The sequence below is a fragment of the Chenopodium quinoa genome, unplaced genomic scaffold (genome assembly GCF_001683475.1).
Source record: "Chenopodium quinoa cultivar QQ74 unplaced genomic scaffold, ASM168347v1, whole genome shotgun sequence".
Classification (NCBI taxonomy): domain Eukaryota; kingdom Viridiplantae; phylum Streptophyta; class Magnoliopsida; order Caryophyllales; family Amaranthaceae; genus Chenopodium; species Chenopodium quinoa.
In genome coordinates, this window is record NW_018743389.1 from 3,561,740 (window position 1) to 3,589,298 (window position 27,559).

General features: G+C 35.2%; 3 protein-coding genes across 3 annotated transcripts; all 3 read left to right on the forward strand.

Moving 5' to 3' along the window:
* The first annotated feature begins 9,565 nt into the window (after nt 1-9,565).
* LOC110738439 (dual specificity phosphatase Cdc25-like) lies at nt 9,566-13,921 on the forward strand. Its single transcript, XM_021918849.1, has 3 exons — nt 9,566-9,740; nt 9,836-9,974; nt 13,479-13,921. Exons 1-3 carry the CDS (start codon nt 9,658-9,660, stop codon nt 13,647-13,649), a joined length of 393 nt encoding a protein of 130 aa, XP_021774541.1. The 5' UTR covers nt 9,566-9,657; the 3' UTR covers nt 13,650-13,921.
* A 991-nt stretch (nt 13,922-14,912) lies between these two features.
* On the forward strand, nt 14,913-15,862 carry LOC110738501 (F-box/kelch-repeat protein At3g06240-like). Its single transcript, XM_021918911.1, has 2 exons — nt 14,913-15,154; nt 15,208-15,862. The coding sequence occupies exons 1-2, from the start codon at nt 14,913-14,915 to the stop codon at nt 15,860-15,862; spliced, it is 897 nt and encodes a 298-aa protein (XP_021774603.1).
* Nucleotides 15,863-21,645: 5,783 nt separating this feature from the next.
* LOC110738440 (ACT domain-containing protein ACR10-like) lies at nt 21,646-25,428 on the forward strand. The gene is made up of 6 exons (XM_021918850.1): nt 21,646-22,039; nt 22,458-22,679; nt 23,477-23,582; nt 23,818-24,151; nt 24,445-24,729; nt 24,861-25,428. The coding sequence occupies exons 1-6, from the start codon at nt 21,886-21,888 to the stop codon at nt 24,996-24,998; spliced, it is 1,239 nt and encodes a 412-aa protein (XP_021774542.1). The 5' UTR covers nt 21,646-21,885; the 3' UTR covers nt 24,999-25,428.
* Nucleotides 25,429-27,559: the final 2,131 nt, after the last annotated feature.

A 27,559-nucleotide genomic window follows, 5' to 3' on the forward strand; every position in this document is an offset into this window, starting at 1 on the left:
ACCACTAACTGAAATAGATAGGGAAGTAAGGTCGAATCCACAGGGAAACAAGTCTTTCTATTCCTAATTAATTAATATAATCTAAATTATCAAGTAACCAAATTGTTTTAATGAGAGTAAAACTAATAATTAAACTAAAGCAAGTTGAGTAAGGGAGAAAATCAATAATAAAAGGCCTAGGGTATAGGTTCACTAATAAATAATATTCCAGGGTAAAAACATAACAACAATTATCAATGCATAAATTAATCAGATCATAAAGGGCTTTCGCTACGTATTACGATCACAGAATTAATCTACCGGTATAAATCACATCTCTCGAATCTTGACTTAACCATTTATAAATTAACCTGCCTATTGAAACTAAGCCTAAACGTCAATTCTCATATCTCGAATCTCGAATCAATATTGCATAACTCATCATACAAATAAACCTGCGCAAATCTAATTGCATAGCAGTAAATCAATCAATAGGAAATTAACCAAAGCATTAACAATCAACAATAATAAATTACCCCTTCATATTATTTATGGATCCCCACAAACTCTAGTATAAAACTACTCGAGCATATTTAAATCTAAACTAAGCAAAGCAATTAAAGAAAGCATAATTAAATCAAGCAGTTAAATTACTAAAAGTAAAAAGGAGAAGAAATCGTTACCAAAATAAACGGAAGTAAAGAATTGCATAAACCAAAAGTGTGGAGAGAGGAACAAGTGTATTCTAAACCTAAAACTAAAACTAATGAAATTAACTAAAGAGAAACGTCCCAGAGAGTCTAAACCTCCTAAACAAAAGCGTATTTATACTTAACTAAAAAACCTAAGCTAAAACGAATATTAAAAGTCGCTAAATGATCTCAGAAACACGCGCCCGGTCGGGCGCCATCTCGCCCTGCCGGGCGCACCTTCGGGCGCCATCTCGCCCTGCCGGGCGCACCTTCGGGCGAGCAGCAACTCTCTTCCTTCTTCCTCGCCTTGCCGGGCGCGCCTTCGGGTTAGGGCTTGCCCGACCGGGCGAGCTCCAGGGCGAACTTGGACTTCTTCAATTGGGTCGTTTCTTGGCTCAATTCGCATTTCCTCATTGGATTCTGAATACATGGTCCATTGCCCCAGACTCCTTTTTCTTCGCCGAGCCCTTAATCACCAATTTGATGACTCCAACCGGTCTTGGGCTTCGGAATGTGGTCATATGAATGCGACCTTACTCTAATGCTCGTAGTGGCTCCAATAAATCTGGGAAAATACTCCAAATCCGCAATTTCCTATAAAACAATACCAAATCTACGAAAACACTAGAAAACGCATATTAGTAGCAAAAGTAGCTCCGTAGAGCTCAAATAAACACAATTATGACCATTGGGACGGGGAATAAATATATGTAAAATAGACTTATCAATGGCGCCAAATGTTTCAGGGTTTTCTGTGTCCTTCGACAACACCAAGACTGAATTTTGGGCGCCTATACCTGCAAAACAACGGAGACTCCGGTTGGGTGGAGTTTTACCTCAAACAATCAAGTTAGGACGTGTTCGGAAGGTGTAAAAAGTGCGGAAAGTAAACTAGTATCTTCTCGGATTCCGAGATTGGGAATATTCTCTGAGGTGAAAGTTAATTATCTACAATCATTGACTGCTCTGGTTTGTTCGTGTTGAATGAATGTGTATGAATGTCTCCCAAGGTAGGAACACTTCCCTATTTATAGGGTTTTGGGATTCGTACCGCTATCCTAGGTTACGAAAACCTAGGAATGGTGGGCTATCTCGGGAATTGGGCCTTGAAGGCCGTCTTTTTCCAAATTATTGGGGATTCCACGTGTCAGCTAAGGAGAGATTCATTTTGATCCTCTCTTAAGGTGACACGTGTCACCATCTTATTGGGCCACGTGGCCTGGGTTATTTTTACCCAAAACAGCTGTTGATTCCATATTTGTAATGGTTGTTGATTCCATAAATGATACGAGTAATTTGCTAGATTAAAAACCAGTTAAGCAATTACACATATTAATATTTACATGTATACTACTGTATCTCTCTTTCAATTCCCATATATTTTTTTCCCATTTTTTGAATTTATTTTAAATTTAATATAATGTTTTCAAAATATTATTTAAATTTAAAGTAATTTTTTCATTTTGTATTTAAACAAAACTTGGGTCATCGCCCGAGCCACAAACTAGTTGTTATACAATAATTTGTAATAGACTTATAAAATGTCCATTTAAAAAAAACCAAACAAAAAAAAGAATTATAAAATGAACAAAAAAAATGTGTAATATTAACAGTGGTTTTTTTTTTATTATTTTTTATATTGTATTCTATATTACGAAGTATGTCGTAATGTTATATTTGGGAGACGGGGATTAGACAGGTCTTGGGTAGGTATTATGTGGATGTAGATATCCAATGGGGGTGGGGGTGGGGATGGTTTTAGAATTGTACCCGTCGGGGTGTGGATGGAGATAAATTTTGGACCCATCACGGGGATGGGGATAGAAGGTCAACATTCGCCCCGCCCCGCCCACCCCATTGCCATCCCTACCCATAAGTACTTAATGATCATACACAAGTGAACAAAACTACAGACTTGGGTACTAAACTATAGGCTTTTTCGCATATTGGGTACTCACCTTTCAGTTGTTGCAGTTAGAGTACTAAACTTTGTACTATACCTATTTAACTTGTTACAGCCGGTTATTGACAGCATTTAATAGCAAATTTGATTTTTTTTTCTTGCTTTGAAGTCTGAGATGAAGTACAATAACTGTCAGAGTACATTTTACTAGCAAAACAAGCATTACAATTGTCATTTAAATAATATAGTCGTTACAATTGAAGGAGCTAAGCTATGAACAATGTATAAAGATCCATATGCTCATATTTGTTTGCTCCACTATTTTCTTGTCTGATTTTTTTGCAAAATAAGAGTGCTTGTGCTATTGTTGAGTGAATCTGCACAAAATAGTAATAACAAGATTAGTGATTATCATGTCAAGATTAAGCTTAGGTTATGGTAGCTCTAGCCTAAGGAGGTGTCACCGCGGTTGTGCTTGTGCTGTTGATGAGTGAATCTGCAGCCACATTTTTGCAGCCTCTTGAATTATGACCCTGCACACCACATAGTTTGCAGGTCATCACAATTCATGTCTTCATGAGCTAGCCTGTTGTTGTTACTTCTCCAGCCTACAATCCTCTTTTAGTCTTTGGCTTGTGATGAATCTTTTCAATTTTGGTGGCAGGACAAGGTCATTACTAAGTGGCCATTCCCGAGGTCAATTTAAAGGCTCTAACAAGTGTTTATATGCCTTTAAGTATGTTGCTTTTGTGAAATAATCATTAATATATGGCTCAGGATGGTCTGACTTGTGAAATAATCATTAATGAGGTCTTCTTACTCTAAGGGTCTATTAAACAAACTAACAACACACCCTAATTATACTATTATTTAACAAAAAATCCAAACACCACACAACAATCAAGATTAACAAATTAATTTAATCAAAGTCAAAACCTTTAGCAACAAAATTATCAAAAAATTAGTATTTTACTCTTTTGTTAAAGACAAACAAACACTTTAAACAAACAACCCACACAAGATTCATGAAGAAACAGACAAAGAAAAGGAATATACCTTCACCTGATGTCAGCTTCGAAGCTTTGCGATCCCTTTCCTCAACTAGATTAATGGGGGGCCAACTCATGAATATTCTGACACCAACTTTCTGTTTTTGGAGTGGTTCTTTAATGGAGTAAATGTGAGTGTAAAGGTCCCCCTCTGTACTTGCTTATATAGAGAAGTGGAAAATAACGTGTTGTCTGATATGAGGAAAGAATAAAAGGGTAGTATTAGGAAAGCTTGCACAGGAAGCTTTGTGAAGATAATTTCCCGCCACAAGTTGATGGAGCAGCTTTGGGAGATGATAATGCATCAAATCTCAATTACCAAAGCAATGTCATCATTGCTCTGTTTTTCGAAAATGATTTTTTTTTTTGTTTTACTTTAACCGGTTAATAAAGATTAAATGGCCGGAATCTGGCATGTACTATCCCATAGTGGCATAGTTTAGTACCCAATTTGATACTTCTGAAAGGTGAGTACCCTATTTGCAACAAGTATGATAGTTTAGTACCTAGGTTTGTAGTTCACTCGATCATACACAGTCAATAACTTTGTTTGACCCATTAGCCAACTACGAACAAAACTTAATTGACCCGACCCGATTTTAAGCCACGTAGTATTGATATACTCTCTCCGTCCCATAATATAGTTCATGTTTGTTGTTTTCACGGTATTTATGAAATAGGAGGAGAAAGTGGATGAAGTACGTTAATAAAAGTGAAAAGTACAATTATAGACAAAAGTTAGTGACAAGTGCAATTATAGACAAAAGTTAGAGAGAGAAGGTGAAAAAAAGTACAAGACATGTGCAAAATTCAAGGATAAATTAGGAAGTACAATGAATAAAGTAAAAAAGTGAGGGTATAATGGTCCTTACATACTGTCCAAAAAATAGAAAAAAGAACAATATTTTAGATTTCCAAAATAGGAAAACAGGAACTATATTACGGGACGGAGGGAGTAGAAAAGACTTTTCTCCAAACTAAGCCCAATTGACAAAAATATATACCAAAATGGTTGCGTGGCAAAAGTATTTACCAAACTAAGCTTCCAAGGTAAACCGCTGTTTCGGACAGCGTTTTATGCCCTGGTTTTTTTTTAATAAAAAAAAATTCAACCTGAAAACGCTGTCTGGGACAGCGTTTTTAGTTGTTGACTTTTTTTTTTTTAAATTTTGTAATTTCTGTTTTTTAAAAATAAAAAGAAAAAAAAAATAATAAACACATAAAACGCTGTCTGAGACAACGTCTTATGTACAACATAAAACGCTGTCTCAGACAGCGTCTTATGTTCAACATAAAACGCTGTCTCAGACAGCGTTTCTCTGCTGGTCTGCAGCACCAACAGCCAACAGCCTTTATTCTCTAATTTCTGCCCCAGCACACCACCCCTGCCTTGATTAAGCCACCACAGTCAACCACCACCCCCACCACCAACCCCCACCGTCGACCACCACCTTCCGCCACTTTCGACCACCGTTATGCACTTCAAAACTGTCCAACTACCCCCAACAACACTTCAACCACCTCCACCACCATCCCCAACCTTTCCACCATCGTCGACCACCACCCACCACAACCAACAACACTAAAACCACCATGAACCACCACATTAACCATCACGGGCCATCGCTTCTACCCCGTTTCTGATTATGGATTCCAAATGTCTGCTGTTTGATTATATATCGGCCTAGAAGAATCTATTTTGACTGACATAAGTCCGATTTGGATAAATAAGGAAACTAAACTTCAAACTACACACAGATTCATTCAACAAACATGTATTATATTAATAATGTAATCGTTATATACATCATTCTAGAAAATGTTTGTCTACAACAAATAAATCATACAATACTATCCCGACTCATCAATTGGGGCTAAAGGTTCCCTAGCCTGACTGTCGTCCGTTTGTCTACGACGCCGACTGTAATGAGAAATGGTGGTGAATGGGTTTCGGGGCGGTGGGGGAGTGAGCTGGCTGGACGATGTGCCCTCCTGGGTCTCGGTGGGTGCAATACTGTGGATGACGTACTCTTCTGCGTCTGTGGGTGTCGTATGATCACCTCCACCGCTACTCAGGCCGGGGTCGAACTGTGAATGGAAGGAGTGGCCATCTTGACTGCCCCGTTGGTGGACGAGATAACCGTGACCATGTCTCTGTAAGGAAGTCACGGACATATCTCGCATCCGCTCGACCTGGGCTCTGGTGGGTCCGTCTGCAAGGGCGAGTAACAGTGCATCAAACATCCCCACCATATCCGCCGCCTGCAGTAATCATCGATCAGTCAGTTACATGATATATAAAAAAATAAAAAATGAGGACGATAAGTAGAATAAAAGAAACTCACATATCCGCTAATGATGTCATATGCTGGATGGTAATGTGTGGACAGTGGTGTGTAGCTGGGGTTGATGAAACGACGTGTAATACGCCTGTACCACACCATGTACGGATCGTGAGGATCCATAACGTCCTGCATTAGATCACCTCGAACGACATAATCCAGCCGTTGCTCCCATAGCTGAAGGAATTGCCAATGCTCTAATGACCAGTTTATCTCCCCCTTTCCCCGCCGGTCAATGCCGTGAAGGCGTACACTAGTGTCACAGTGCTGGGGAATAGGCTGGCGTAGTCCGAACTGTCGCATGACACGGTCGGGTAGGTGACTCTCCACAACCTCGAAACAAATCAGGGGGACCCTGGCACGCCACTCTGCCTGATGATCCTGTAGATGTGCAGGCATGGTATCTACCAACTCCGTTACATACGGATCCCAGGTGATCTGCAATAACACATCAAAATATATATTATAATTAAGTTAGTTCATATACAGTATACACGATACATAATTGTTTACAAATATCTTAAAAGTTTCCACCTGATGCTCAGTGAGTCGATTAAGGGCGTCTCGGTAGTACGGAAGACCCGTCGCCGCATGCGCCTGTGTGAGTCTGGGGACCACCCACCTATGGCAACAAAGTTGTATTGTTTGTTAGCAAAATGAAACCGTATGGGGGCAAAAAAGAATGAAAAATGTTACAAACCTGCAACCGTATGCCTCATCAGCTGTAAGGAGCGGTGGAGTGATGTACGACTCATACCGGTCATCCTGGTCTTGCTGCCCCCGACGATGTACATCAGGCCTACCTGGTCTTCCTACGTGGATGTGCTCCGAAGCCCATAATTGCAATAGCAAAATACAAAACTATGTTAAGTATGACGGTGGTCATTGCCTAAATAGCTTGTGAAAAATTAGGTTGGTTACCTGAAGCACGATCAGAGGTCCACCGATCTCGAGTGCACCACTCTGTGAGGCTCTACACAGGTGGCGATACAACATCGCCAAACAGGCACTACCCCTTCAACCACCGCAAATGCTAGAGGAAATACTTGGAAGCTTGCATCAACACTTGTAGCAACCAACAGTGTTCCTTTATACTTCCCGTACAAGTGCGTCCCATCGATACAGATAACAGGCATACAATGTTTAAAGCCGTCGATACAAGGACCGAAGGCCCAAAACACTCGTTCAAACACTTCCATGTTGCTGTAGTACACACTGTCCACCAAAGCTTTGTGTTTCCATACGACACATGTTCCCGGGTTTGACCGTAGGAGTGCTTGCATGAAGTGTGGAAGTCTGCCGTAAGAACTCTCCCAATCCCCAAATATTTCAGCTATAGCTTTCTCCTTCGCATACCACGCTCTCCGATACGGGACATCGAAATGAAAGTGCTTGGAGATTATTTCCTGTATGAATTCAACTTTCAAGGACGGATCTTTCCGCACGAAGGACTTCACATACTCTGCTATTATGGACGAATCCAAGTGTGGGTGATCAGTAGATAATACTTCAGTGACACATGTTTCCCGGTGCGGGCCATTGTACGTGACTATGGTAAAACCACGCGAGTGCTCACTTGATTTGGTACCCCGTAGCATCCAACCACATTTCTTCTTGCATCGCAGATGAAGGACACTATCATTCGAGGTCACTGTGGTGTAGAATTGATTCCTCTGTATAGAGTACATCTTCACCATTTCTTGAAGCATTTTCTTACTTTCAAAATACATTCCCTTCTCAAATTCTCCCTCGGGAACAAACGATGTGTGGCTACCCGATTCGGCCCAATACTGATCAACTTCATAGTTCTCGGGTACCTTACCTAACCAAGGTATGGGAGTTCTAACCAAGGGCTCGCCAACTTCCATCTGTGTAGGTTCATCATCATCCTCTCCAATATCGTCCTCATCATTTGTTTCCGCATACACATCATACACCGACAACTCATTATTCACAATATCATCAAAATGATTTGGCTCTTCTCGAGACGGTGATGCTTGAACATCATCTTGCATAGGCGAATATCTATGCAATTGCATCGGTGAAGATGCCACGGTGTTTGATGACGACGGACCGGGTTAGCCAAACATTGTCACATATCCCTTCGCATGTACAGGTGAAGCTATAAGAGAACTTAACGGCAGGTGAAATTGGTTGTCCTGCAGCATTTGACTGAAAGATCCCATCCCATATTCATTCGATGGAATGTGGTTTGAGGGCACTTGGAAGGACGCGGTGTTGTAATCAGAGACATATGTAGCTTGCTGTTCTGCCCGAGTACTTTGTTGGGTATATATAGGCACCGTTTCTACATATATCTCATTGAGAACACCCTTCATTGCAACAATGCTCCTCAAAGCTTTCAAATGTCTGTTCGTAGAGACAGGTAACACTTGAACCCCATGACCAGTATCAAACCTCATTTTAATGTTCAGTTCAACATTCATTGGGTTTGAACTAATACTACTATGAACCTCGTTCATCAAATCATTAACTGTCATGTTCGGTTCAAGTGTTACTGGTTCCATATTTCCTCCACTATACTCAACATTTGATCCATCACAAAAAATTTCACCTCCCCACCGGCATAACAACACTACATTTTGTCCAATCATATTCTACATAACCAAAACACATATTAGGATAATTGAAATCTAGAGCGAGGTAAAAAAAGTTGCCCACAAACTAAGCATTAACTCCATTTTTAAACTCTTATTTTAGGTTGCAATGCAAAACGATTACTAACAAACTAATATTTTAAACAATAAACTAATATGAAATCGTAGATAAATTATCAATAATGAAATAACCGTCTTCTCACCAATAATCTATAATTATCAACAATTATATTTCACATATTACCATCAATAATTTCAACTATTTCACATATATGTACCACATTACCATAACAATTTCAACAATTTCATGAACAATTTCATCAACAATGTACCACATTACCATAAAAAATTATCAACAATTTACAACATTTTCATTAATTATTAGCAACAATTTGATACAACTTGAACAATTAAGAGGGGCAGCAATTATCAACATTATACTAGTTTGAACAAAGCAGCAATTTGAACAATTTGATACAATTTGAACAATTCAGCAATTATCAACATTACACTAGTTTGAATTTAGGATTTACCACGAAATTGAGTGGAGAGGGGCAGCAGCAACCAACACCCACTGGCGGCAGCAGCAGTGGTGGCAGCCGGGTGGTTGACTGTGGTGGCGGCAGCGAGATAGAGTTAGAGTGAGAGTGAGAGTTTGAGGGATGAGAAGTGAACTGTAGCCTGCGAAACACGAACATAACAACCATAGAAACGCTGATTGAGGCAGCGTTTCATTTAAAGATAAAAAACACTATAAACGCTGCCTCAGACAGCGTTTTAGGTATTATTTTTTTTTTTCACTTTATTAAAAACTCAAAATTTAAGAATTTTTTTTTAAAAAAAAACCAGGCATAAACGCTGTCCGAGCCTAGAAGCTTAATTTCGTAAATACTTTAGCCACGCAACCATTTTGGTTAATATTTAGCAAAAATGGCTTAGTTTGGGAAAACGCCCGAGTAGAAAGGTAAACCAAAGGAACAAAGGCATGTACTAAGAAGGGAACTGCCCATAAAAAAGGGGCAGAGTGGAATTTGGGAAGCTTTGCTTTTGGAGAGACTATAACACAAAGTAGCTATGGCGCGCTCAATCTCCTACATCACCGGCTCACAGCTCTTCACCCTCAAACAACGCCCCAACATCGCCATTGTTGACGTTCGGTAACACCCTTTTCTCTCTCCTCCATTGCCATCGAATCACTTTCGAATGTCGAACAACTTTGATAGTATTCTTGATTTTGTGTATTGAATTGCAGGGATGATGAGAGAATTTATGATGGTCATATTGCTGGATCCCTTCATTTTGCTAGCGATACTTTCTTGGATAAAATCCCTAATCTTGTTCAACAAGTTCAAGGCAAAGATACCCTCATCTTTCACTGTGCTCTTAGCCAGGTAATTATTATTTCTGCCTCTTTTGTAGTTGTTTTGTGTTAATAATTGTGGGAATTTTTGGTGAATTATTATAGCGTTATATATTAGTTATTATTAGGTGATTATTGTTTTTGAATGCAATTATAATTGGGTTATTGATGTTGTAGCATTTTTTGATTGGTAGTGTTTGTGATACTAATTGAAAAACCCTATTGCCATCTCGGTTAGATGATTTAGTAAGCTGTAGGAGTTGCCTCGTCTTATTCGATCATAATAAGTTATGTTAAACAAATCGAATTATGCATAATTACAATGCTATGAGCTATGAAACACTTTAGAGGGATTAGTTTCCCTTGGCTTGAGGTTACTAAGGTGGGCGGGTTTCATGATGGTACATGGTTTATGAGAGAAAGAGGGGTCTATGCTTGGATACCTATCGCTTGAGGTGTGTTTTCTATTAATCGATACAAGTGGTGGCCACTTGAGTACATTTTAGCCAAGGGTTACCATTTTTGTCTTGTCGATGACATACTTTTCAATTATCATGTATGGATCTTGGGACTTGGCTCTACCTTTGATCTTTGTCCCATCAATTGGTTTTGCAAGTCCAAATTTCCTACTCATGATCATTAGGAGCAGCTAATTTGCTATCCTTTGAATTTTTGGGTAGCGTACCTTGACCTAGCATGCATTTGGTTAGGCTACAATCTTACAACGTGTAATTTTTCTGCAATTTTGCCTACCTCCTCTTGGCACTTGGTATTTTTCTGTGGGCTTTGGGTCCACTGGGTTAGACATCTCATTCTATTAGTTGTGGGGAAAAAATTGAAAGAATCTTGCTTAAAAAAGGCTACATTGCATAAAGGGAAATGACAATTAGCATTGATTTGATTATATGCCAAAAAGGAAGTGATATGTCGCTGTATCTACAAAGGAAGTAAATGCTAGAAAGGCGAGATCCTTATTCACATGAAAACAAAAAGGTTTTAACACACTGCTTAGTTGAGAATAACTTGAGATCCTTGACTAAGACCAAATGCTAGAATACTCTAGTAGCAGAAAATTATCTCTAGGCCACTCCTATAGTCACACTTTAGCTCTATTATCTCCTACTTTAGAAGTCTTTTTGTCCTTTCCTCTAAAGAAATGGCCTACAGACCTTGACTCACAACTTGTTTGGTTAATGATTTAGGAGGGAAAGAGAGGTGAGTGGATAGAAGAGAGAGGGAGGTGATAGGAAGGGAGGGAAGGAGAAAAAAATTTCTCTTGTTTGGATAGGATCGAAATAGGGAAGGGATGGGAAAAGTCAGCAATACTTGAATTTCCATGACAGTGCAGTCAATTTGGGTTGTTTTCAACTTCCAGCAGAATAGCCCAAAGCTTGATTAAAGCTGAGAGTAATCAGGTGGCACATTGAGGAGGGATAAAATAGCCTAGGACAATTGGGATTTCAGATAAGTGAGTGAAGGAAGAAGAGATATTGGCAATGGGTGGATCTAACATGGAAGGGTAATGGTGAGTAATAACAAGGTAAGAATTGTCTTTTCTGTGTTATTCTTAAGTTAGGAGGGTTTCAGGTAGAGGTAAAAGAGAGAAAATGACAATTGGGGATTCAGATAAGTGAGTGAAGGAAAGAAAGATATTGGCAATGGGTGGATCTAACATGGAAGGGTAATGGTGAGCAAAAACAAGTATTAATAAGGCAGAGTAATCTGTTCTGTGCTACTCTGTATTAAGTTTTGTGGCTGTCATTTTCCTTTGAAATCTTTTAAGGAAATATATTTCCTCCATTCTTTTTTAGTTGACACATTTTGACTTTTGACACTATTCACAAACTATACTTTGACTAGCTTTTGTGATTTTTAGTTACGACAAAATATAGTCATGTGGGGTGTTTGAATGGTCTCAATGCATAATTTATTAATATTCACTTTTTATAATTTTTACTTATTGATGATTTGAGATATAAATTGTTAAACTTGTGCGCTGGCAAATGTGATAAAAACGACGTGTCAACTAAAAAAGAACGAAAGAAGTATTTTTAAAGAACCGAGATAAAATGCACCCCTCTCTTTGCCTGCAAATCCCCGTATCTAAACAAGTTGTCAAGGTATAAGTTTACAACAACATTCTGCTCAACCAGTTCCAATTGAGTCACTTGGTGGAATAAGCATTGTGTACATGCATACTCTGTCCACTTGAATTTGATTTTGTTCAGATTTGAGTTGGACCTCTTCAAATTGCATCAATATTTAATGTTATAAGATGAATGACAACCTACTTATGCTCAAAAACCCCTAAGCTCTTAGCTATGATGATCGAACTTATACCATAAACCTATCTGAGTTGTTGATTTTCAAAAGTAATATAATTAGATAATGTATTGTACGTAGTATCAACTGTGAAGAAAAAAAAAAGAGGAAATGAGAAGCATATTTCAAATCTGTTGAGCACCATCTGCCCTCATTCCACCAATATTGATAAATTCTTTTTCTACATCCCTATCCCAAAATTTTCATAAACTATACCAGTCGTTTTGTTCTTAAACTATTTCCGTGAGTCTATACAACTACAAAAGCCAAGATTGCCAACTTACACAAAGATTGTTCAAAATGATGTGTACAAAAACTCACAAATTTAACTTGATTGAGATGGTATACAAAATAGTAAGCGAACTATATAATTGTGAGTCTCAAACGCTTAATATCTATTATGAACCTATTAATCATAATCTGTCTTGGAGGGTTTCATTCGGCAAATTTTAGAACTTGGCTTTCCCCTTCTCAAACAATAAAAGAAGAACCTTGAATTGCCTTTATGATACAAAGCAGAACATGGCACTTATAAGTTGGTAATTACATAATTACCAGTGTTTGTAGGCTGGCATTGACCTTATTTCTTATTTCATGTATTGTATTTTTCAGTCATATTGGATTTTGTAAGATCATCTCAACGTGCACTTTCCAAATATGTAATTTTCATAATTTTGTTAAAACGCAATTGAAGATATTTAGTAATAAGTAAATGGAAATTAATTGTGGTCTAGTCTTTTCTAAAATAATCTGATTCCGACAAGAATAAGTAATAAATTTATGAAATTAATAAGCTGAACTGCTGAAGAGAGCCTGTTCTTTAGTTAGCTTGAATTTTGTTTTATTTAATTTATTTAGAGTACTGCTCCTATCTATTTTGGATGTCTCAATGGGAGCAATGTAATAGAAAATAATGAAGGGGAGATGGAAGGAAGTTAACCAAATAGGGCATACTACTTACTTGAATAGTAATATAGACCATCAATGTTGAATTGAATGTGCCAGTGTGCCACTATAGGAAGTTTAATGAAAAAGATATGGTGGGAGTGGCTTGATGTGTTTAGTGACTTTGTTTCCATATCTACTATACCAAAAGATGATCTAGACATTTTACCATCTTAAAATTGTCTGCTGGTATTCTTCATTCTCCAAGCGTAGGTGTCAGACCGGCTGATTAATGAATAATGATCTATTGATCTTATATGGTTTTTAGGTTCGTGGCCCAAAATGTGCACGGAGGCTGTCAGAATATCTTGCTGAAGCAACTCTAGATGCTGGAATAAAAAATGTAATGGTTCTAGAACGTGGCTTCAATGGATGGGAAGCTGCAGGTAGACCTGTTTGCCGCTGCACTGATAATCCCTGCAAGGCTGAAATTGTGTAGTGTGGACTTCTAAGCTTGAAGACAATGTGCTCATAAACCTGATCTATCCAGCTCATGGGTCATTTATATCCTACTATTTTGTGACATGTAAACCAATCACTTTATACATAATTTTGAATGCTGTTAAATTGTTGATTGTAAAACTTCTTTCAGCTTGCAGCATTAAACAGTTAACACACAAGATAGACTTGAAAAAGAATGATAAATGTAATGTGGAGATTTATTTCAACGCAAAGAAAATTTGGAAATTTGATATCTTCATTGTTCTTTTATTGTTGTCTTGAAGTTGTCTATTTGAATGCTATTTCCGCAATAAGTGTGAGGTATATTTAACTCCTTGCCTAAACTGGTAGTAGAGATAGCGGTTTTACTGTTAATGTTCTGGAATTTGCCGGTTTGCCTCCAATGCCCCATACTGGTATACACAATTACTTCCTCTTAGGTGCAGAAGGAAGCATGCAATTAAATTTCTGATGACTTAATTTTATGTGAACTAACTTAATTTATTTCAGTTACTAGCTACTACTCTCAAGAATCATCAAGCTTAAGTCTCCTCTAGGCTATACTACTCGGAGGAAATTACGCATTCCGTTTTTCCAACCAGACAGAAAATCTTCCAAAATGGTCAGTTTTCTCAAGCCAGTGAGATAATTCAAACATAGTAAAATTCCATATATAGTCTCTTTAAAGTAATCAGCTGCAAACATAGATTTGATTGCCTAAGATATTAACTTAATAATTAATATAGTCTGAGATTGCTACATGCCTACATGTAAGGACTGAATTTGGACTAACATAAATTATTTCAATGCATTGGAAAATATTAATGTTGGTAGCAAAATAATGAAGCCAGAATTACTAGGAAAGGATTGATAAAACCCGAAAGTCGAGAGGCTAAAAACTGACCCGACCAAATCCAAAGTGAACCGATCTACAATTTGATCCAACCCAATAATTTAACACTATTGATACGGAAAATGACCCAGCCCAACTAAACCCGACACATATAAAAGAAAAGACATCACACTTAAACCCTTTCTCTGCCACCAATTAATAGCTTTCATTCAGCCCCTTCTCTATAGCAGTTTCCACCGGAAATTCAGGCAATTCCCTAATATTCTCCTTGTTATTCATAAAATTTCTTGATAATTTGATAGTAGCAAACATGTTTCATAGCTGCTCACACCAACAAATCTTAACAAAACCCATTTGTTTTTCTTAAGTACCACACTGATTCCTTTGGAAAAGACATCAAAAGGATCAATGAGTATTTCTGGTTACACCCAGATAACAAATTCTTTAAATGTTAAGGATTTTAAGGTGAAGAATTTGCCTATGAAATGTTATGGTTCTTATTTTTATAGAATTGTGGGTTCTTGTAATGGTGTTATTTGCTTGTCTTGCAACTCTAGTGCAACAAATTATATCATTTATCTGTGGAATCCTTCCATAAGGAAATGCATACATGTCCCTGATCCGAATGTCATGTACAAGACTCATGGCAGGTTTAATGTGTGTTTATGGTTCGGGTTTAATGAGCTTGCCACAAGATCGTTAGGGTCATTTACATTCATCGAATTGGTTTGTTTGAGGAAGTACCTGTTCTTGTAGAGGTTTACTCTGTGAGTGCTGGGTCATGGAGATACATTGAGAACTCGAGTCCTAAGCATTTACTTCAAATGCAACAATCTACGCAATGTTTCTTCAAAGGCGCTATACATTGGATGGGGTATAACCGGCTTAACCGTGGTTTAAGTGCCATTGTGACTTTTGATGTGGTGGATGAGAGTTTTGGTGAGGTGAAGTTACCAGCTTCTTTGGAAGGGTCTAAATCAAGTTTTAGGAAATTGATCACTAGAGTTTGTTGGGACATGATTGCTTTAATTCAAGTGAATTCAGGTTGTTGTCAAATATGGGTGATGAAAGAGTATGGTGTTGCGGATTCATGGACTAAGATGTTTACATATGCTCATCCGACCTTGCGTCCAATTATGCCGGCAATAAGTATCAGAAAAAACAAGGATATTTTAATGTTAACGACGAATTATGAGCTGATTTGGGACAACCAAGATGCCACCATAGACAATTTTATGGAGAGGCTTCATGCTTTCGAGAATTTCAAAGTTCCAGATAATATAATGCTTTCTGCTCAGAGAATTGGTGATAAAATGGAGGAATTAGGAGTGGTTACAGAGCCACTTAGTGGATGCTAGTTGGCTTCTTATGTGGAAAGTTTTGCACTTTTCAATGAGGGAGAACCAATATTTGGAAATGCTATTGAAGATGATGCTGTTAAAGATAATAATCTTCGATCACAATGATGCTGAAGATGATGGGTGAAATGGGTAAGACAATTAACTGATTAGAAAGCTAGTTTTATTAATGCATTTGCTCTCCTTGTTGGCTGGTGTTCTTGATATTTCTACTACAAGTACAATTATCTTGCTGCCAAAGTTCATAATTAACATATCGTCTTGTCTGAAGATGAGAGTAATCATGGGGTGACTGTTGTTGGATTGAACATGTTTTTATTCTTAATTCTAGAGCTTTTGGTTGCTCTAGAGGTGAAAGTAAGATTTTTCATGGAAATTTTTTAATACTCAGTATGTCTTAAATGATCATATCATATAAGTCAATACTCATAGTAAGGAACAAAAAAGAAATTGCTTATTACAATTTACAAAAAAAAATTGTGAGGAAAAGATTTTAAGCTTTTAATTTCATGTGATATACCCTTTAACTGATGTTTATTGATTACAATTTAGACTTTTCCTTTTCTTTTCTGACCAATGTTTAGACTTCAGGTCTGGCATTATACCTTATTTTGGCTTCCTTCAAATTTTTTAAGGCCTTAATTTTTTGTTGCAACTCTGGAAACATGTATCAGGGTGAATGTGACGTTTTTTTTTATTTTTTATTTTAATGATGTTCTTATAAATGAGCCAAACTTTGATGAGGAATATTGTGTAGTTGTGTTAATTAGGTAATGATACTCGTGTGTGTATTGTGTGATGATATCGATCATATTGTGTTGTGCTCATTATTATTGGGTGATATTGTGTGTGTAAAGGGTGATGAGGAATATTATATATTGGGTAACACTACTCGCGTATGTTTAGTGGAAACTCTCTATACTGATTTACTGTCTTAAGGTGGGCGACTGTGCTTGCTCCAAATTTGGTGACTAGGAGAAGTAAAGTAGCTCATGTCTAGCTCTTTTATTGCTGAGAGGTTTATTATTCTAATGTACTCCGTATAACCTTAGTACTTTGTTCATAGTTGAATAGAGCTTCAAGGAATATGCAAGTCTCAGATTTTCTTATGTATAGGTGGGGAGGGGTGGGGGGGAGGGGGAGGCGAGGGTTGGAGTGGATTGGATAACAGTGTTGGTACTTGGTAGTGATTTTTACACTCCTTCAATCAAATGGATCTTAAATTTAGCAGCTTCTTTCACATGTATGCTTGATCGTACAAGACGATGGTAGCTCAAAAGAGTTTTAAGTATGCTACTTTGTATATTTTGAAAGGAGGTCCTTTGGATGAGGTATTTCACGGGTTTAAGGATGGTTGGATATCTTATCGCTTTGGACTAATAGTTGTGTGGAAGTTACTAGAAATTCTAATATCGATATTGGTATGAGTGAAATATTCCTCTTTGGTGCAATCCTCCTTGCCTCCTTGGCGCCTTTGATCTCTCAAATACTCATGTTTGAATCCAATAATCTTACAGACAGTTATAATGCAGTAAGATATATGTGTATAATAGTATTCATTGTACGAATCTTCACTCTGTACATTTCTGTCTTTGCTTGACGGTCTGTTGGAGGCTAGGAGTCTGTAATATTGATATGGGGAAACATAGATTCTCATAGAAGATCAGCGCATGACCGGCCTACTTACTATATGCACGCGCCCTTTAACTCACATATGCGAGTGGTTAGCCGGAGAAGTTTCTTTTTGAAGCTTGGAGCTGTTTTGACAATATCATATTATGCATTCAGCTACTGTTTTCTATTCATGCTCGAAAGTCTAATGGAACTTTGTAAGTTGTAATAAATGGGAAATTCACTTGCACTGACCTTTTTCATGTTATTTCCTGTTTGTCAGATTGATGCAGAATAATGGAGAGGATCAATGGCAATGGAATTGATCATTAAAGGTGGAATTTGGAGTACTTCGTATTATTTTGCCAATGTAATAAACTCGAGTGTTTAGAATTGAGGATTAATCGCTTCCTTTTGTACTTATCAATTACTCTGTACTCCGTAAGTTGTCTAAGCTGCCTATAATTTCGTGTACCTTGAATCTTCAGAGCTATGGATATGTAATATTAAAGGTTATGCTACATGTGATTTATAAGTCTTGTTGGTATTGGTAATATTGAATTCGTAGAGCTCTTATGCTACCACATTTGCCTGAGACAAATAGTGTTTAGGGCTTTATGCTTGTCAAGTTCTCGCTTGGGTTAATATTGTGTATTGGGCTTTATGCTTTGCCAGGAACATGAAAACTGTGTTAATACTATTATCAGTGTATATTTGCTTTAGTTGTGATTATGTGCCTAGGTTAATTGGTTTCATGTTGGAATGTAGAGATTTGTTCATTGTGCAACCTCATGGATCTAGGCAATCAAGCCATGCACACAACTAAAAATGTGTCAGCATACTTTTTTTTTTTTTTTTTTATTTTTTTTTTTGGGGTCAAAACAGGATAGCTTTGATTACTTTGTCATTATACGATTATTTCAAGGTGGAGATAAATTAAATAAACAAGAATTTAGTAAAAATATTATGGTAGTCCTTGTTAAAAAAAAAAAAAAAAAAAAAAAAAAAAAAAAAAAAAAAAAAAAACAAACTATGATAGTCATACTTAAAATGACTATTAGTACGTATATTAATTTTTTATTGGCTAAATTATTTATTTTTCATGTCAAAATTAATTAAAAATATTTTTCTTCTTATTTTTAAAATTAATCTTTTTTTTTTGTTTTATATATTCATAATTAATTTATGACTTTGATATTTCAATTTTTTTTTAAGAAAGAATTATTTTTTAATTTTAGTGATAATAAAATTGAATTTCGTAAATTAATTATTAAAATAACTCAAAAATTATTTCAAAACTAATAAATAAATTTTTAAAATTAGATAAATGATTTATTGATTTATAATTAATTTTGAAATTAAAAAAAAAATCAACCAATAAAAAATTAGTGTATGGTAGTCATTTTAAAGATGACCACCATAGAATCATCGAGAGTTTAGCATCCTTATTTTTTATGGTGTAAAGAGAGTTGCGAGAGCAGTGATGTAAATGGGATTTGAATCCTAGGTTTTGGGTACCAACTCCAAAGATTTTAATCAACTAAGCTATAGTCAATATTAGTATATGAATAGTGTAAAAAAAAGTCAAAATGTATTAATTATTATAGACTAGGCTAGGTCTCATGCATACACGATAATTTCACATATTTAATTAAAAAAAATAAATATTTTTTGTATAAAATGACATGAGTAAAATATAATTATAACATAAAATAACATGTCATACTAGATCTCGTGCCATGAACGATAATGACATTGCTCATAAGCCTCGTACCAACCGCGTAAAGAAAACGGAAATCCCGTGTTAAATTCTTAAAACTTGATGGGCAAACAACACTTCGTTGAGTCCAATTGGTCAACTGGTCATAGTCCAACTACCTACAGTTGGAAGTTGACATAACAACACCTAAACAAACAAATTTACTCTCCTCCAAAATATGGATGAGCCCTCCCACTCTCTTCATTTATGTTATTTTACACACATCATTTTCTTTCCTTCACTAAAATTTGAAGTATTACCTTCTTTTATTATTTGCAAGAATTTGACATAAAGTACGTGGAAAATGTCTAATCGTTGTAAATAATATGTAATAGATGTAATATATTTGATCACTCAAAAAAAAAAAAATGATTATACTACCTTACATATGAAAATATAGGCCTTGTTTGGTGAATGACTTTTGCTTGGCTTTTTGATTGGCTTTACTTTTCATCTTGGTCAAACAGCCAAAAAAAAGTGTTTGGTAAATGACTTTTTTATTGGCTAGAAAGTCTGCTTTTCCGCCAAAAATAAAAAGCTAGTTGTCTTTTGGCTTTTACCCTTAGTATTAATAATTTAAAGATCTTTTTATATATATTTATATTCTATGTTTAGATTTGCTATTTTTTTAATTTTCAATTCTCAATTTCTTATATAATTTCGTTTTGCTTTTTCGAAAATCTAGGTTAATATCATAATTTTTATATAGTTTTTTCTTAAAATAAATTTTCTTAAAATAAATTTTTATGTAGTTTTTTCTTAAAATAATTTTTTATGGTTTATTGTTTTCTAACCTTGGACTATATACAAAAAAAAAATAAAAAAAAATACAATCTTATAAAACTTTGTTTGTTTTTTTTCGTTTCAGAAGTTTTTTTAATACGTAGTATTGTTATGGTTATATTTTGAATTAGGTTAACAGACTTTTTTTATGGATTTAGATAATATTTAAATTTTACATTGTAAAATAGTTTTTTGTATTAGTTTATGGTTTTAAAAATGTTATCGTGTCTGTTTTTCTTATTGGTTTTTAAAAAATTATTTTCTATATTTTATATTCTTCTCTACTAGTAGATATTTGTATTTGATATAATTTTTTTTTTTTTAATTTTTGTTTTTTTTATGGTTGATTATTTTAAGGAAATATTTTTTCTAAATATATTCATTGTTAAAAAAATTTTCCTCTATTTTTATTTTTAAAAGGCAGACACAACTTGATCAATCCTCCTATAAAAAAAAAAAAATTACAAACAAATTCAACCCAAGCGTCGCACGAGCTGAATACTAGTTAGAGTTATATTCAGGCGTTTATGTTGTGAGGTTTCTCTCCTCCATTGATTTCTACATTGGAGATGTATGTGAGCTCTTCGTGCGTCCCTTCTTGAATTCTCCGTGAAACTTTAGTGATAACACGGAAAGAGGAAATCGTTAAATAAAGACATGGAATTTACAAATGTACCCCCATTTTGCCACGCGAGTTTACAAAACACTCATTGATAAGCATTACCTGTTTATCGAAATGTAAACTTCAATTTTCTCTAAAATAGAATAAAGTGGAGGAGGGATGTTTTGGATAGTCCATAATATTGAAACGAACCCTTACTCCTCCCTCCCCTAGTCCCCTCTTCACTTACAAATACGAAGTATATAATATAGTGTAATAGACTAATAGGTTTATAGATTAACGGGTTATAATAACTACGAAGTTTTTTTTTTTTTTTTTTTTTTTTTTTTTTTTTTTTTTTTTTTTTTTTTGCCAATACACATATATATATATGTGTGTATGTGTATGTGTATATATATACATATACATATATATATATATATATAATTAAATATTAGTAAAAAAAAATATAAAAATTTTGATAATATGAAACTTTATACAGTATTAATGTTTGTTGAACAATATATTAAAATTTGAAACTTAATTTAATATGTTACCACTCCAATATAGAAATTATGGTCAAAGTTACTATGATATATGAATAGTGAAAAAAGTCAAATCTATATATACTGAGTTTTTTTGAAAGGAAATTTTTTCTCCTATTTTTTTGTTCAAATAATTAATTTGCCTAGGAACTTCATTATTTATTAATTATTAATATTGACTATTTACACTTGTCTAAAGATTCTATATTTCAATTACTATCTTAATTTCAAAAATCGAACATGGCTCAAAAATTACTAATATAACAATTATTTTGGAACGTAAGGAGTATTTACTTCCAATTTTATACATTTTCCAATCAACATTGCAATTTTAGCATGATAACATCACTTTCCAAATTGAATGGAAATAAAAAAAATTCAGACCAAATCATTTCTGAATATTCAAATTTTGAAAATGGAACAACACTTAACATAGAGAGTGTCACAATCAAGCAAGCTTCAAAGATTAAACTAAGTAAATTACAAGAAAAAGTAGCAGCCCACTTTCTTTCTTTCTCTTTCACAACCCCCCTACAAGTTTACAGCACATGTTTGTTTCCTCATTTGCAGCCCCCTCTCTTAGGCTAATAGGCTTCTCTCAAAGTAGACAACTTTTATGTTATCTTCTCTATCTTTATCAATTAATTAGGTATTAACCTATTAATTAAGAAATATACATATTTTGCTTTTATACTTGATAGTTTCCAAGTAGGGAGAGATAATTATGGGTATATTACAAGATGATGTTGTGATTTTTAAGGCACCAGAGAAAGAAGGAGACCCAACTGTAATTACTGTTAATTGCCCTGATAAACTTGGTTTAGGTTGTGATCTTTGCCGCATCCTCCTCTTCTTTGGATTCTGTATTACTAGAGTTGGTGAGTCCTTAAAACCCATGAATATAAATGAAGGGATTTCTTTAATGTTTTATAATCTTTAATATTGTCTAAATTTGATTAAATATTGTACTTTTTGGATCATATTTAATAAATTGCTTCATGGGTAATTTATAGTTTGATTTATTTGGGGGAAATTTTGTATTTTTATTTAAAAAAAAAAAAGTTATTGACTTTTTTCAGTTTGTAAGTGTTTTGAAATGTCAAATAAATACATTGCATGTTGGGTATTTCTAATTCAGAAAATGAATATTTCTAATTTCCAATTAAATTTAGTGCAAATGAACATTTTTTTAGGGGTTTTTATGAGAACATGTTCATAAGTTGTTTTTTTTGTTGCTAGATCAAATCAAAGTTTTGTTTTGGGTTTCTAAGTAATCTTTATTTATTTTTTATGAAGATTTTGCAACAGATGGGAAATGGTGCTACATAGTGTTATGGGTGATGGGGAAACCAACAACAAAATGGGGTTTGGTGAAGAAGAGATTGGTTGCAGCATGCCCTTCTTGTTTTTCAGCTTCTGGGATTTCTTATTACAGAGCTGAGTTGTTGCAGCCTCCTAAACCTCCTGATGTTTTCTTATTGAAGTTATGCTGCCATGATAGAAGAGGGCTTTTACATGGTACATCTTTATTTTTTGTTTCATCTAATTTCACAATTTATTGGTTATGTTGCTGGACTAATAACTTTGCATCAATATTATTTTTTCCCGCTTTAATTTTATTCGGATTCCTTGTAAATTTTGTGATATGTTTGTTTAATTATGTTATTGGTAGGTGGATCATGGACAGAGTCATGGGTCCTTGGTTTGTACTATCTACATATGCCTGAGATTTAGAGCGAAAAAGCGATGATCACAGCCTTTTGAGATTTTATTTGGTCTAATCCAATAGGAGTCCTAATTTTCAATTTGGGGATCAGTTATCCAGCTGATCAAGTATTTCAGTTTCAGTTTGATTCTTGGTTTCCACCCTTACTCCTTGAGTTTGTTGCATTAAAATCCAAGTAATTGACAAGAAATATGAGCTTTTCCATAAGGCACAGTGACTAATCAATATGGATTCTAGATGTCGTAGGCTAACGAGGTCATGGCCTAGTGGCAAAGGCTGAAGGGTTGTGACGCTGTGTACGATAGGTGGCAGGTTCAAATCCCCACTCCCCCATATGTTATTTGTAATGCGGTAATGCCCCTGTGGCTCTGATATAGAGATACTTGTAGGGAAGGGAACTTGTTGGTTAATATCATGAAAAAGATTATAATTATATTTTGTGTAAATTTGCACCTACAATATAATGTTTTTCTACTAATTAGTGTTAGTTCAATGGTGTTCTCACTATTCTGATGGTAAATGGATTTATTGTTCTTTGTCATAAGTGATGCTATTCTCTGACTTTTATATTTGATTTGTTGCATGGAAGATGTCACTGAGGTTTTGTGTGAGCTCGAGCTCAATATACAGAGAGTAAAGGTATCCACAACTCCAGATGGGAAAGTGTTGGACCTCTTTTTTATTACAGACGCCAGGTTCGGAGGACTTCACTTTATTATGTAATTTTTAGTGTGTACTCTACCTAAAAAATCTTACAGTTCATAAGCTATCCCGTTTATCTGCTGTTGTTTTTACTGATCTATAAATCAATAACTACCATTGTTCTATAACATTTTATAAAATATTTTTAAAAGCTAGTGACTATCTTGTTTATCTGTTATTTGGAGCTCTTAAGTAATCAAAGCAAACTTTTTGTAAATAAATCTACAGGGAACTACTGCATACAAAAAAGAGACAAGAGGATACCAAAGAGCATTTAAGAGAGACTCTTGGAGATGATGTGATGTGTGACATAGAAAAGGTCAGCTTAGAAGTTACTGCCTGCTCACAAGCATCTCCGCTTCTTCCTTCTGCAATCATGGACGACACTTTTAACTCTGAGATACCCAATAAATACTGTAATGGAACTGGTCTTTCCAACTGTGCATCCGTCACAATAGATAATACTCTTAGTCCTTCTCATACTCTTGTCCAAATTGCTTGCCAAGATTATAGAGGTCTTCTTTATGACCTGATGCGTACATTCAAGGATTATAACATCCAGGTAAAACAAATGCTTCTTACTCCTTGTGACTACATATTGTGAGTTGTGACAACTTGGCTAACTTTTCTCATTTCATATTAAATGTTATATAGAGATATTAACATACTACAATTTTGTTTGAAATTTCTACGCAATATTGCTGCTATATCCTTTAAATCTAAATAAAAGATTTAATGTCTGTTATTTCTTTTAAACAATAGATATAGATCATGGACTGCAGGGAGTATATATAAAATTGGATTGGAGCTAGACTGCTAGTGCATAACAGTATAATTTATTATTTTGGTTAATAGATCTCTTATGGGCGAGGCACCATGAAGCAGAAAAAGAATTGCGAGATTGATTTATTCATCATGCAAGCTGATGGAAAGAAGATAGTTGACCCTAGCAAGCAAAACGCTTTGCGCTCTCGTCTGTTAATAGAACTAGCTCGACCACTTAGAGTTTCTGTTGTCAGCCGTGGCCCTGATACAGAATTACTGGTTGCAAATCCAGTGGAGATATCTGGAAGGGGGAGGCCTGGAGTCTTCTATGATGTCACCCTTGCTCTGAAAATGCTGAATTTATGCATCTTCTCGGTAATCACTTTGATCATATTAATTTCTTGTTCATACATCTTAAGTTTATAGCAAAAGGTTCTCAACACTTCTGTTTTCTTCATATACCATATTCAGATCACTGACAAAAGCATTTACTTGCAATTTTCCAGGCTGAGATCGTGAGGCATGTCATTGAGCATCGTGAATGTGAAGTTTACCGGTTCTTGCTCCAGGAAGGGGGCTGCTTGTCAGTTTCTAGGAATAAAACTGAAGAGAGGGTATGGAACACATTAATGGGCTGGGAATGATGAGTATCATCATTTTTTTCCCTAAAGGCATGCCTCAGAGTCTGTACATATACACTAAACAACTGTATTTTACATGTAAAGCGTTACCATTACCTACTGAGTTCTGACTTGATGTATAGTTCATGTAAGGTTAAGTAGCAGAGAAGAAGAGAGCTACTGATGGGATGAATCTGTGAAGGAGATAGAGATAGAGAGCAGAGACGATTAGGATTAGTCGATTAGCCTCAGAAAAGTACTTGAATATTTGAAGGTAGGAGAGGGTGGAAGATGTAGTGCCATTGTTCAAGATAGTATATTTCTTTTTCTTCTCTTTATTGGAGGGGAGAGGTAGAAAGGTTCTTGACCAAAGGCATGCATCCTGCTGACTATGCTTTTGCTTGTATATTGTTTTGTTGTGCATGCAATATATGGGAAAAATGATATTTTTACATGTTTGTCTTCAAATTCTTAGTTGTTTTCGTGTACCTAATACATATGCAGGGTTTTTACATCACTAAATCATCAATGCCTTACATCACTACCACCAAAAGTTGTTACAATTGGGGTTACTTAGGAACAGTGTGAACTGTGAAGGTATTACAAAATTGAGAGGAATAGTAATAAAAAGGATACAATATGAATATACACTAGACTTTCAATCTATACAAACTTTAGACATGTGTCAAATAGTACGAAGTATAACAATGTACAAAGTCTAAATGGTTTTACAATTATTCTACGTGTTTATAGTTCGATAAATATATAAAAATCTACAAAAGCAACATAATTAATCATAATCATCATCATCAACATAATTGAAGCTTTCTAACTTGTTAGATGTCCCCATGCCCATTCCAATAGCTTATTATAAGCAATGGAGACATCTAACAAATTAGAGAGCTGCTATTACATAAACTAGAAGCCACTACTACTAGGCTGCTTTTATCATCATAAAAAAAAAGAAAATTGATTATAAGTGACCCATAACATATTATAAGCGATTTTGAATGGTTTTGTATCGATTTTACTAAGGTTACAATTCTACACAAGACCTACATCATTAACTATATTTGGATAATAGTGTCCTACGATCTAATTTACGATTTAACAACGTTTCTATCTCCACCAAAAATTGTGACCACAGATGTGTCATAAACATTGGGACTCATTACTCTCATGAATCTCATGACTTGTAAATCAGGAAAGAGAAAGATTATACAATGAAACAAGGTTATTAGACTCCAAATTTGGTTCCACTTATCAATCAGAAGTTACTAAAATCATGGAAGGAGAAGAGGCTTATTAAATGTTGCTTTTGTCAGTAACATAGACTTAACGCACGTGATGCACGGACACCCATACATATTTTACACACGAGCACACACCCACCACTCACGTGGAAAGAGGAAATGATTCCAAGGAATCTTTAGGATTAGATCCTATTTTAGTAAGTCAAATTTAGTGTGATAGTACAATTGTATTGCTTTCAGATCCTAACTCTTACCTACCAACCCTAAATTCAAGGAAAAATAGACGCCTATTCGGTAGGGGAGGGTCACCATGTTCGTACCATGTGAATGTTGACCAAAAAAGGGAGGAAAAAAGAGACAAATGGCTAGAATAAGTAAAAAACAAAAAAAACACCGTTGGCAAAGAAGAGAGAGAGAGTGTATTACTCTTCCTGTTTTTTTTAATGCATCGAAGTAACTTTAATTTTGACTATTAATATCTTTAATTGTCTATTAGTAAAAATTGTAACAAAATTATATTATGAAAGTAGATATTGTGACGAATATAATGATATATTATATAATATGGAGTAACATTTACTTATTTTATAATAGCAAAAAAATTAAGTCAAACATAGCATGTGAATAGTACAAAAGTCAAACTGATGGATTTAAAAAAACAGAGGATGTAGTGACTACTGACTAGTGAGATGTTTTATTTCAAAAAATACAGTTTCTCTCAGTGAAAATCGATTGTCATACGACATTTTCATTATTAAATTAACAATTTTTCATTAATCAGGGCTCAAAAGTTGATGATGATTGAATAAATTGTTAATTTATTTACGAAAATGTCATGTAATAAACAAAAGCTTAGAGTAACTAGGACAAGCTCGTTTTATTCTCACAACTTAATTCGGCCAAAGTTAACAAGTTAGACACTTTAAGAGTTAAGAGTAAGGGAATTTCCCTTAAAATACCTCTAGCAGAGATTGAAACTAGCATTACATATTTGGGTTAGAAAGAGATTATAAAGATAGAGGTCATAGAGGGGTGAGATGAAAGCGAGGAAATGACCCTAGCCATCCCTACTTTCAGTTCCACACCGCCCCCAAGTGTGCTATACAACTTTGTATGCATTTTCTTGAAGGATGAAAGAATCAAATACTAGTATAAAGAATATGATGTACCACCAATTTAAGGCGACTAAACATTAATAACCACCCGTGTTCTATTCGGTCATTACGACATTTTATCACACCTGTGTTCTAGAGGGACATTTAGATTGTTGAATATAAGAACAAACACAAAGCTGCTTAATGTGCTACTTCAAGAAGCTCCAAAAAATTGATC

Excerpts from the sequence above, each read along its gene's own strand:
- LOC110738440 (XM_021918850.1), top strand. The coding sequence starts at position 21,886 with ATGGGTATATTACAAGATGATGTTGTGATTTTTAAGGCACCAGAGAAA. Across the intron at positions 22,040-22,457 it reads ATTCTGTATTACTAGAGTTG|ATTTTGCAACAGATGGGAAA; the intron begins GTGAGTCCTTAA and ends TTTTTTATGAAG. Across the intron at positions 22,680-23,476 it reads TAGAAGAGGGCTTTTACATG|ATGTCACTGAGGTTTTGTGT; the intron begins GTACATCTTTAT and ends GTTGCATGGAAG.
- LOC110738501 (XM_021918911.1), top strand. The coding sequence starts at position 14,913 with ATGAGTATTTCTGGTTACACCCAGATAACAAATTCTTTAAATGTTAAG. Across the intron at positions 15,155-15,207 it reads ATGTACAAGACTCATGGCAG|GGTCATTTACATTCATCGAA; the intron begins GTTTAATGTGTG and ends CAAGATCGTTAG.
- LOC110738439 (XM_021918849.1), top strand. The coding sequence starts at position 9,658 with ATGGCGCGCTCAATCTCCTACATCACCGGCTCACAGCTCTTCACCCTC. Across the intron at positions 9,741-9,835 it reads ATCGCCATTGTTGACGTTCG|GGATGATGAGAGAATTTATG; the intron begins GTAACACCCTTT and ends ATTGAATTGCAG. Across the intron at positions 9,975-13,478 it reads TTCACTGTGCTCTTAGCCAG|GTTCGTGGCCCAAAATGTGC; the intron begins GTAATTATTATT and ends TATGGTTTTTAG.